General features: G+C 30.3%; 1 protein-coding gene across 1 annotated transcript; it reads right to left on the reverse strand.

Annotated features, from left to right (window-relative positions):
• Positions 1-12899: 12899 nt before the first annotated feature.
• Positions 12900-13352, reverse strand: LOC123223311. Its single transcript, XM_044646486.1, has one exon. The coding sequence runs from the start codon at positions 13350-13352 to the stop codon at positions 12900-12902; it is 453 nt and encodes a 150-aa protein (XP_044502421.1).

Consider the following 13352-nt stretch of genomic DNA (forward strand, 5'->3'; position numbering starts at 1 on the left):
TGTTTTTGTAAAAAGACTTTAAAGTTTTACGAGCACTCACTAAGTGTTAAGCCAGCCTGGATGTGGGGACCACACGTATGTTTGGTCTGGGACGACTTTGCCTTTGCCTTTGCCTTTGGTTGGTTTGGCTTCGCTTCAAGCTTCAGCCGCTGAGATTGTGCTTTTGGTCATATAAGAAGAGCAACTCATGTGAGGAAGCCGAGACTAATGCTGATTCAACTTCACATGCGGCTTGATCAAAGAGAAGGTGTCGGTGTCTGAAAATGAACAAATGCCCTTGTTTCTAAGCTAAGTTTACTTTCCTGCGTCGCTGTGAAGCGCGCGTGAATGTTAGAGCCATCAAACGCCGACGTTGTGCCAACCGTTAGATTGTTTGTCACCATCTGCTGACCGCATCGTGGCCGTTGCCAAACAAAACGTGAGTTTTGAGTTAGGACCTTCTTATAAGTCTTCTTTTTTATTCTAGAAAAAAGATAATTTATTCAGTTTTGGTGTGAAAATAATATGATTTTTTTTTTAATTTTAACCATATTTTACTCTAGTTGTCGACTTGTCGGCGTCTTAAAGAAGAACAAATTTTATGTGATGTTTTCAATTTGAAAATTAAGTTCTTCTCAATTTTACTTATTTGCTTATTTTTCTCCCAAAAATTAATGATGTTAAATTAATATTTATGTGATAAATTTCGGAGTTTTGGCCCAAAAAACACATTTTCCTTTATTAATGGCATAAATCACATATTTTCGTCTAAAATTAAATTTTATATATAAAATCTTAACATTAAAAAATAAAATAATAATTTTATTGCCCAATAATTTTAGAAAAATTTTAATTTTTTAAATTTTATAGTTTAATCCATTTTTTCGAGTTGGAAAACCTATAACTCAATCTCTAAAAACGTAATAATTACTTTGACTTAAATCTTATCATCATCAATCTCACCACAACGTATAAATTATCCAGAATAACAAAGATGTGTGATAGAGAGGTGAGATATGATAAAGACGTCATGGAGGGAGATCATGAGAGTGGTACAAATGAGTTTTAAACATATATAGTGAGGGAGTATTTAGTGGTGAAGTCAATATTGAATATAGTGGGAAAGGGTGAGATAATGTTGAATAGAGTTGAAAAGAAGGAAATTGATGTGTGATGCGTCGTTGGAGGTTTAATCAACATGAAATGAATTGAAAAAACGAGATCGTCGCATGTTGAGCTAGAAACAAGCAGAACGGCATGAGAATGAGTCACAAGTAGCAAAGATTGATTTTAAGAGTGAGTGTGAAATAGAATGTGGTAGGTTTGTTTCATTACTAAAAGGAGGAGAAATTTCCCCATTTTTGCTTTAATGGTATTTATTTAATATTTATAGAGAAATATGAAGTTGATTTATGTTAGAATAAATGTATTTGTCTCTTCTGAAATTATAATTGTCAGGAATAATAATTCATTATTAAAAGTCATAATTTATTGCTTCTGTGGCATACACTTGAAGATCTGTGAGGATTTCTCTTCAACCACCACCGTCATGAACTTATCATGCCTTTGCTTTCATGTGTACAATAGTTCGCAGGTCAACAGAATCCTATTAGAGGCAAGGGTGGATCCGGCTTGAGCCCGGTCCCCATTTGATTTTAATTCATATCAAATAAAAAATAATCTAATTCAAGTTGGATTCAACTTTATTAAATTAAATTAAAAAATAATTTGAGTTTAATTTAAATAATAAATTATTTAACTTAATCTGATTAGAGTTTGATTACAATTTATAGTTCAAATTGATAATTAGAATTCATAGTTCTATTCAATTTGAATCAATTGTTTAAATTTAAATTCAAGTTCATGATTTATTGACAAAACAATGTTATTTAACTCAATAATACGTAAAATAATCAATTCAAGTTATGAATTCAAATTAAACCTAATCACTAATTCGAACTATGAATTTAAACCAACCTAGAACTAAACTGAACCAAACATCCCTAAACTCGAGTTCACCTCGATTTAAAAACTAAGTAAAATTTTTTCACTTGAATTCGACTCAAATTTGAATTAAATAAATTTAATCTAAGTTAAACCAAATTAAGCTAAATCAAGTCAAGCCAATTTTCAAGACTTAGATTTATATATATCAATTGACGATAAAAAAATCACATCAATAGTTTGACATTAAAAAGATGGCACAAACACATTTTACATCGTCAACTTTTAGAAATTTTTACAATGACTTACAGTAAATGACATAAATAAGCCTTGGACAAATGATCTTCATAAGACATTGAGAGTAGCACAAAACCTTTTCTGCTCCATAGAACACAATTAGTTTACTTTCAAAACTAAGAAGTCAATAGCTCGAGCAAGATACAACTCCTAAACCTCCATTTGCTATAAATGATCTCTCTAATGTTGCTCAACGAGCACACAACTCTATCCCTTAACTATACACTTCACTAAAAAAAACCCATTTATAAGAAGAAACAATCTCAAAAGCATTTGTACTTATAATACTCTCTTCTAGAGATATTGCTATTTAGAAGAAAATACTATATTACCTTGACTTAAAAGAGCATGCGTAACTTAAAAATTTACATTTATACAACACATAATTTAGAATTAAAAAATAACCCTTTATTGAATAAACTATGGAAGCATTCAATGGTGTCTAAATAAAAATTATAACTCCATAAAATTACATAATATGTAGCAAATCCCTACAATAGTGCAAAAAAAAAAAAAAAAAAGGAACTACATTGAGATTGAAAAAATGACAAATATGCCCTCATGATCGACATTGTGTTGACCGTTTCACATCATAATTATCACAATCACCTATTATCTGCAAAACATAAAAGTAGAAAAGTAAGTGATATTTGTTCAGTAAGTATAATACTCTATTTATATTTTAACTTAATCCTCATTTACCCTTGACTTAATCAACCATAACTTAGTTATCAGGAATACAACTTCAAACTCCATACTTTGATGACATGGACTTACATAACTCGTTTATTAAGTCAAGATCAACTTCGGTCCCTAACAATCATATAAGATTCTCTAAAGATCTTTACTTAAGATGAGTCACTCATTCTTAGAATTTTTGGGTGAAAACACTTATACTTTAATTTAAAACTTAAACCGTTGTGTTGATTGAACTAGGTTGAGATAGGTATTTGACACTTTGACTATGTAAGTTAATTACTATGCAATATTCTTTCCCTTACACACACTATTGGATTACAATATTATAACTTGGGCTTAAATTACAAGTGGCTATGTCTTATTTTGGATGATTGCACCTTATTGCGGGCATTTGTACAAAGTATTTTACATATGCCTCCTCATAACGACTTTCATGATACATATCGACTCGTGAGTGGAACTGGTTTCATGGTTAAACTTACTAGGGTATCATGGGAACACATGCATGCATCTCAAGCTAAACCAATAGGCTAGTACACAACTACCACCCTATCAATCTTACTCTTATGCCCTATCATGACTTACACTTTTTAAGTATGACTTGGTACTACTGTGTACTTTATACGTCCTTACTATCCTTTGTGACTACCTTATGAACACTTAGACTCAATATATAACTTATTTCCTTTCTTTCTTAAGTGTATGGTCATGTACGCTCGTGTATTATTGGGTGCATAGTCGTGCATCATTTTCTTTTATGCAAAACTTGACACATTTCAAGGAAAAATTGACACATGACAATTTGGTAATCTAAATCATATTAAATTAAAAATGGCACCATCGCTTCTGGCAATTTTGATAGCAAACATTATTCATACTAGCAAAGATTCAAGCCTCTATGTCTCGACAATTATAATAATGCTCTTCCCTCTATACTCTATAAATGGAAAGTTGCATAGGGGAATAGGGGATTGCCGATTTTTGCTATAGAAAGACAAAAAAGAAAGGGGTACGAAGTTGACGGTTCTTCCTTGGCCATAATAACTAGCTAGCTAGCAAAAAGATTCAATCTTCTTTTAACTTTTAAGAATATCTCAAAATTCTTGTCATAATTCCTTTGATAACATTTTAGACCCGTTTAACCATTAAAAACAAGAACTCTCTTTATAATTATTCCTCGAGAACACAATGTAAAAAGGAGTGTTAATATAATAGTTAATATAAGTTTAGCCCAGACAACCAAACCATAAATCTTCCTATAGTATTGTTCCATTGCTTTGTAATTCCTAAGCACAATCATTTTATGCTTTAATTTCACCAAATTCCTCACATAGTATCTTCGGGTAATTATGTCATGACATTGGTGTTGAACTTTGTCACTCTAATGTTAATAGTGTACATTGAAATATGCAGAAAGTTTTAAGACTCCAGAGACGTTTACCTATGTTTCTGCACTAATTTTGGAGTTACATATCTTACACATGTAACAAATTTACATACATAAAATGCCGCCATTTTCATAAGGTTTGTCCAGATATGAGCTCTTTTTTAAACCTATTCTCCTTTTGTTCTCTCGTTCAAACAAATCACCGAGACCATGCTTGATTAGTAAAGCATCTTTCTCCTCAGCAAGTCATTTCTGAAGAAACAGGATTACAGCCTGGACAAAACACGCTAGTCAGAAAGTGGAAACAATGCTGAAACATTCTGTAAGTATTCATCGGCATTCAAATTGCAAGCTCGGGTTGAATATGTTTGCTGATTCAAGGGCGAGGGCGAAGCCAAGTTTGTCACTACAAGCATCCATCACCAAAATGGAGCACATACAAATGATTGACACTATGGCATGACTGCACATGATCTATATTTTTTTTAGTCAAGTAATTAATTACAAAGTTTGAAAAACGTGATAGAGGCTCATAGTCCTATATCTTTCCTAAGGAAGTTCTAATACTCTACCAGTTTTGTTAACTTCTGTTATGTGGGTTATAACTAAATGACTGATTTAACCCTCTGAAAATCAGATGATCCTGCTCTACCTTGGCTTTGTGGTGAGGAAAGACTAGAGGTGCTTCAGTAAGCGAAAAGATTAAACAAATTATAGATGATCAAGTGTCAGTGCTGTATAGTGTAAGATCTGAAATTATTATGCAAACAGCAAACTAGAAAGTTAAACAAGAAACGACCCAATTCGCCATCTCATTTTATCATCCAAAATGGTATTAGTAAATTAATGTCATAACCCTTTCGATCTAGAAAATTGGAATGCAAACTTCAGATGCATAGCATTATTCTTCTATACGTCTTCCTGTTGAAGGGTCGGTTTCAGAAAAATCCTCTAGGCATATGCCGGAAGCATCATCACAGGCATTTTGTCTCCTACCTTCTACAGAGGCTGCAGCTGATGTCAAATGACTATCAGGCTTACTACCCTCTTCCATCTCTAGAACCTGCAAAACAAAATCAAGAATATTTCCTGAAGTCTTACAAAAATAATCTATCAATATAGAAACTGCATAGCGAAATATGCATTACTCTAATGACAAGAGGCAGTCACATTCTTAAGTAAAGATTATTTCAGCTCCAAATTTGATCTTGAACTAAACCCAACACTTCAAAGTTCTTGTAGCTTCAGGTCATATCCTCTTTTAAACGGCAGAAAATCATTTCTTTATGCAAAAATGATCCTCCTTATTATCTTCCATTGACTCATCTTACATCAAAACTAACGAAAATGCAACAATTTCCCGGAAAATAAGAATAAAAATTGTATCCCCTAACAAATTCAATCAAATGGAAGCAATGAATTTTTTTGGTAATTTGTATCCCCAAACAACAGTTTTAGGCATCTCCAAACACAAACATCAATCGATTTTTCTAAGATTTTTCATTTTACTTTCACCAAATATTTCAAATAAAATTAATGTAGACCTTAAAAGCTAACGGTTAAGATTAGAGAGTCTAAAAATATATATTCTTTTCAATGTGAAATCCAAATTCAAATAACAGTGGTTGTGATATCGAATGATATGAATATTAGGAAAACCATACCTCAAAACTATATAAACCAAAAGCCAACACTTTCCATATGGGATTTAAGTTTTATACACTCCGAGATTCTATATAAAATATAACTAACATAATCTAAAGTTGATTATTCGAATTAAACCATAACCTTTGTTGCCTAATGAAATTTTGTTTCAAATGTCGAATATAAGCTAACTGCCATCAAAATTTCCAATACAGCGACATAACATGCTGATTTTCCCCTATAACTCAATAGAATAGACAAATAAATTACATTGGTGTAATATCTCCATGTCGAAACAGGCCAAAACAAAAGGAGACTAAAAGAATAAAAAAACCTTATAATTCCAGACTTTACTCATACAAAGTAAACAAATTGAGCAAAAACAGGAAAAAAAAAATTAGAACTTGAAAAGAAAAAAAAAAGAAATGGATCTTAATAATCAGAATGCCTACATCCATAGTATTTCCAGATAATAGTAGTCCATGTCTATTGTGGTTCTCCTTTATTATGTATGCCTGTGTACAAAATTTGTTAAGGGAAATTACATGTAAGAATCTCATAAATTAATATCTTAATTCGTAATTTAAGTTCAAATGTGAGTGAATCAAGCCTATATCGATAACATTTTATTTATGAGAAAAGTTAAAATCTTGTTGGATGAGTCACCTTCTTGGTAAAAGCGTAACTATGATCTTGACTTTGAGAGAATTCTCAACTTCACGAGCTGAAGAGTATGAATCGTTTGGTCGTTATTCACTTTTTAGATGTCTATACACCAAATAAGATTTCAGGGACTATAGACTTAGAATGGAAACACTATTTAGTTATTATTTACTAATCATTGCATATGATCGTTACTCTGAAAGTTGATTCCAGAGATGGTGAATTGACCGTATAACAATGATTATTATATGTATTTTATGAAAAACGATGGAGTTCAGACTTTCATTGAACTTTAGGCTATTGTTTTTAATTCTCGCTTACTTTCAATATAATACATCGTCGACTCTCCCAGGATGATTTTATCAGGTATTAGCCTGTATCGTGGAAGCTGAGAAGGGCTTTCACACATAGCCGAAAGAGCCCAAACTTTATATGGGTCAACTTTCATTTTGTTTCCTTGCACCCAAATGTAAGAGGCCACGTTCATTCACACTATATTATTTATGAGGTTGAAAAAAATGAGTGCCGACCTAGCTACTTAACTACAAATGGTCCATTAGTTTGGATAGACGATTGTGATTTTTTCTTTTATTCTAATTTAGGTTTTCTATTCAAAATATCTATTCATATAAACTTTTTTTTTTTATTCAGAGACTTTATCCATATTTATTGAATAAGTAAACTTATGATATAACGAATCCATAACCAAGTCAAGATTTTATAAACATTACAGAAGCTCAAACTCAGATATTCACTTTAAAAGTTTTAATACTCTATCAGCTTTGCTATCCATTAGGGTCTATGCACATTTACTATGCTCATTGGTGGAAGTTACTTGTCAAAATATTAACCTTATTTGTTGGGTCAAATAAGTATTTCCCACCCAAGGTTTGGTGAAACAACAATTTTCATCTTTTAAGTTTGAAAATGTCATTACACTTTGCCTCTAACGTTTTATTAAATATTTTTTTACCCTTAATTTATATTAATTATAATTAAAAATAATTGAAACAATATATTACTACAAGTATAAATAGGGTGTCAATGACATATAACAGTATAATTGAGAGTGAACTTAATTTTTGAAACTATTAAGGGTGTTAGTTAAAATTTTTTATGGCTTTTTTGGAAATTTAAAAAAAATTTATGTTATTTAATAATTTTAGAAATGATAGTTACACCTAATAAAACTTTGATAAAATACGATAAATTTGGGGTGTTGATACATATTATAAACTATTAGAGCTCTACAAGGATTGTTGTTATATATTTTAAACTTTAAAGACAACTTTAATTATATTTGTATTATGATATTTGGATACAATGAAATAAATACTCTTGATTATTAAAATCAATGACAATCTTTGACACATGGGTAAGAAAATGACTTTTTCAAGCTTGAATAGTGGGAATGTCATTTACCAAACCTTGGGTGGGAAAAAGACATTTTGCCTTATTTGTTGGGGTTGATAAGTATTAATAGACAAAACATCTGTTACAGAGCTAGGTGGCTTTCCACCAAATTAAGTCAAGAAAAAGTAGTGAGAAAACATTTATTAATTGCAAGCACATGAAGAAAGAAATGGAGAAGACTGACGCAAGAGAAGAAAAAAGAGGTGTTAGTTAATTGTCTTAATTTAAAAAGGTGGCGGTAAACTACTGTATAAACCCCCCCTGTTCTATCATTTGTACACACAATTTTCTCTTCTCTTTTCTTCATCCAGTTCATATATAAAAACATTCTCTCAATACTTTCTTACTTCCTTCTATCAATTCTTCCTTCATTTCTTCATCTTTCATATCGATTAAATTAATTTTATAACAACATCAATTATTTTTCATGAAATTTGTAGAGGTTTGACCATATATAGTCAACTCAATAATTAGAGTTTCCCCAAATATTTAGGTTTTATTTAAAAAATTAACCTAGTTAAAAAAATTCGTGACTTGCCAATTATGCCCTCAATGAAATAATAAAATGATATATCTCTCAGACTATTGTTAGTGCAACAAAGTTTTATTAGGTTTGAGTTGCTACAAATCTTATTTTTTATTTTATAAATTCCGGCTAGCAATATTATCATCTGTATACATTTTTAATATATATTTTGGGTATACAAATAATATATAATCATATAATTAGATATTATTTTATCTTTAATTTAAAATTATCTAATCATATGATGACACATCATCTGTGTATTTAAATTATGTATAAAAAAAATATGTAATTGAATTATAATATTTATTTAATGGTATCAAAATGGATAGGGCATCTTAGCAAAATTCTAAATTGATATATAGTTAGATTCTATAACCAACTTGACAAATTGATAAGTGAACCAATTACTATTAGAGTCAATATTTCCACTCCACAATACAAAACCCTTTTTTTTTTTATGACCAAAGATTCTATTTGTATTGGTTGAACGAGTAAATTTGAGGTACAGTGATCAGATCTATAACTACTGTATCAAGTAACTTAAGATTTCATAAGTGTGAGAGCGACTCAAACTTAAATCTTCTCTTTAAAAATTATATATTTTATTAGTTTTACTAATCTTTTAGATCATACACAACACAAAACCTTGTTTGGTGTATAACGCGTATGCATATTTATTTACGTAGAACATCAACTTTTTCTTCGTAATATTTTATTTTGAGAATTTCTTTAAAAAAATAATTATTTATTGTGGTAGCATTATGCTCAAGTGGATTGTCACATTTTTTCAGTATAAAGTACAAGAGAGTTTGGACATTTGGACTTGAACACGTTTCTTTTTTATCAAATTCAAAACACTTTCGGCTTTGGATTCTTCTAAATTAATTAAACAAAATAATCATAACATTACTTTAAGATTAGTTAATGTGAATGGATCAACCAAAATCTAAAATACTTATTCGTTTTTTAAATGAGTGTCCATGGATACCTATGGATGACCAGTCCATTTTACTGGGTTTAGTTTCGGGCATGAGAAAGGACAAATGAGACTTCTTGAAGGTGGAGCCAAAACTCTGAGATGGGTTTTTGTAGTTTTTCATTATGGAAGAAGAAGAAAGGGGAGATGGGTGGCAGAGGCAGAGCCACTGTTGAGGACAAGTTAAAATAAGGTGGGGTCCTGATCCCCACGGGCAAACTTATAAGGACAGTCTACAAGCCCCAGCCTTATTTCCACTTGACAAAATTTCAAGTCTCTTCTCAGTTCCCTTCCCCCACTAAGGCTACTGACCTTTAGACTCTGACTTGTTGAATGAATGAAGGGCCTTCCCCAAAAGAAAGTTTATAGTGCATCGAATGCACGTGCACTTACTGATATAATTCTTCTTCTCTTACTAATAAATATGGGCCAAAAGATTTATTTTTACTCAAGTTTAGTGTATTAATAAAATTTCATAGTTAATTTTAGAAATTTTAAATACTTACTAATTATCTAAATCTGTTAATATTTTTTATTAATTTAATTATAAATTACTAATTTATCATTTTAAACTCATATGTATAAAATCATATGAAAAATCAAAATTTGATAAAGGAGAACATTATTAAGAAAATTGACTCTTTCTCTCCTATTATAGGGTTTCATATTATTCATATTTTCCCTCTTGTTGTTGTGAGTCGTCCACCTGAAAGTTTTGAAACCTTACACTTTCACCTTTGTCTACCACGATTTTCACAATCAACTTTAGCAAACTTCTCCCTTCATCTCCGACTACTGATGAAAACAAAGGGATAATAATTCGATCTAGTTGATGAATAATTGAGAATCAAGCTGACATTCTTGTGCATGATTCGAAAAAATGATGGTTTGATCGAGATACGACAAAGGGAAGGAACTAAATTGAAGTGATGAGCGTTAACAACCTTCCTCCTTTATCTTGACAAGTGAAGGAGAGTGTCGACTCTAGCTGAAAAAATGAGCGAGAGGGGAAGATCTCTTACTCGTTTACTGTTGAAACTTAAATAGATGGGCCAAAAAATATCACCGAAGATGGAGAGGATGTTGGAAAAATAGAGATTACACAGTCGAACTTAGAAGAATTGTCACAAAAAAGAGAGAATACATTTGTGAGGGTGTAACTTAATTTTCTAAAAGTTAAGGGAGACAACTATACTAAGTAAAAAAAAAAAAAAAAACTCTAGTAAAAGTAAAAAGTCAGTTTTCAAAACTAAGTTAAAAAATAAATGTTTTTTTTTTAATATTACTGAATACAATGATAATCATACATTTACTATTAACGAATTTTACTAATAATAATAATTGATGAATGAGTATTTAAATTTTTTAAATAAGTGTTTTGACCTAAAATAGATGACATATAACGATAACATCACCTTATTGATCAAATAAATATATATTTAATCAATATTAATTTTTTTTTTTTTTTGACCTGGAGTGGAGTGATTTCTTATAGATGAAGAACAAAAACAGGTGATGATTCCACTCATAAAAATCAAAAGCAAAATTGTGTGTAATGGCCACTGTGAAACATTAATATCCCAAAGGGAAAGGGACCCTTTTGACTGAGAACTGATTGCTTCAGTTTTCTCTTCAATAAATAAGAGCAAAGTGAAGTTAAATCTTTTTCGCCACCACTGAACTCTATCAATGCCACATCAACTTCGTTTATTTATTTATTTATTTTTTTAACACTCATCAGACTACACAATACCCCACTTTTATAAATGTAATTTGGTATAATAATTTCCTGTTAAACATGTTTCCCGCAACATCACAGTCACCAAATTGTTAACGTCAATTGGGTGTTCGGTTCGAGATAATATTTTTAAATAGTTTATTTTTATTATTAACTTGAATAATATTTAGAAACCGATATAAAATAAATATTTTTTATAAAAATTAAGAACAATATTAGTTTATATCTAAATTTTTTTAGAAATATTTAAATAAAATAATAATTTGATATATTTTTTTTACAACTAATCTATTAAATATAATAATAATTTATATTATTTAATCTTTTATTTAATTAATCTTTCAACAAAATCTAACCTCTCTTTTGTAGATTTGTTACCATACTTTGTACTATTGATAAAACCATGTTACTGATTTAACCATAAATCTGTACCATCCAAGGCAGATTTATAAGACACATATACTAATATTTCTTAATTAGTAAATATGCGTATTATTCATATTTCTGTATTATTTATATATTAAATATATTTAAAATATTTTTTGAATCCAAAATATATTAAACACATATTTTACGGTTTTTTGTATTAACATAAATTATATGTCATATTTTACGTTTATCATATTTTTGAATTTTTAGGTAAAATTAAAGTATAAAATTATCCTTTTTATTATCAATTATTTACAAAAATGTCAATGTCATTTAAAAACATCCAACAACATTTTTTTTAATTCTCGACCCTAATTTTGTTTTATCTTCTCCTATGACCTGTATAAATATTCACTATGATCAAAAGTCTGAAATCTAAGTTGATTAATTTGTTTATTTTTTTTCAACCGATTAGTACAGTACTTATTGTATAAAAAATTTTGACTACATATTATCTTATATTAGGTTTAACAGTTAATTAAATACTTTACATTTAAATTGTTATATTGATTTTCAATAAAAGATTTGTGAAAAAGTATTAAAATTATTATAATATTGTCATATTTTTTAAAATATACTATTGACGATGTGTCGTATTAAACTTATATATATATATTCTGTATTTTTCTTATATGCAAATTTTGAAAAAAATTTTATAAATGTATTTTTTATTATTTATTATATTATACTCATATAATTTACATATTTTTTTAATTCTCGTATTTATTTATTAATTAGGGTTTAACCATTATTTTGCTTTTGGCAACAAAATCTAACCCACTGTCTTATTTTTAGTTGTGTGATAATATCTTTTATGATTGAACCACTCATGTCAAACCTTATTATATGTTAACATTGGCGTCCCTATGCAAATACAGTACAAATCAGTTCTGATTGCTAAGCCTGAACACAATGGTCCCATTTTGTTCAAATTTCATCACAGCAATACTGGAATGCCCAAACCAAAATAACCATAAAAAACAAGAAGCTCAATCTACGATTAAACTTACCTACTCTGCCGAATTTTAGATTGAATAATACTAACCCTAAATTTGACCAAACACTACTAGCAAACGAGCAAATCCACCATCAAATTTGACCATTTCAATTGAAAAAATAGTGCACAAGAAAATTGCAGAATTGGGTTTTAGTATTCAACAGAAATTTTTTTTTTTAATCTTTTTATTACAGTCATTTTGATTCATTTTTCAGCAAGTGCTTCTCGCTGAGAAGGACATCTCCAGAATCCGTTGGTGTAAAATCTTTCCCACATCTCCTTCTCCAATTTCATTACTTCTTTCTCAATTTCCTCTGATTTTATTACTTCCGAAAGATTCTGACTCGGGGGAACTTGGAGTTCGATATCTTCACTGCCGCATTTACAATTACTCTTTTTCCGCGGCGGCAGAAGTCCTTTTTTAGTAAGCCTTTTCCGCCGCTTCGCTTTAAGGGCTTTTTTACAAAGCCCGGCAGGGACTTTGAAAATAGCTAAAACAAGCAAATTCACCAACGCACATGGGCAACAACAACACACAGCCGCGCACGCCGCCGTCGCCCCTCCCGCCACCTCCGCAAAATTCGCCCTTCTCGAGGGCTGTAGCAACGGTGTTCTCCGGTTACCCGACGGCGATCGGAGTGGTATTTGACGGGACAT

Source organism: Mangifera indica, chromosome 1, assembly GCF_011075055.1.
Source record: "Mangifera indica cultivar Alphonso chromosome 1, CATAS_Mindica_2.1, whole genome shotgun sequence".
Lineage (NCBI taxonomy): Eukaryota > Viridiplantae > Streptophyta > Magnoliopsida > Sapindales > Anacardiaceae > Mangifera > Mangifera indica.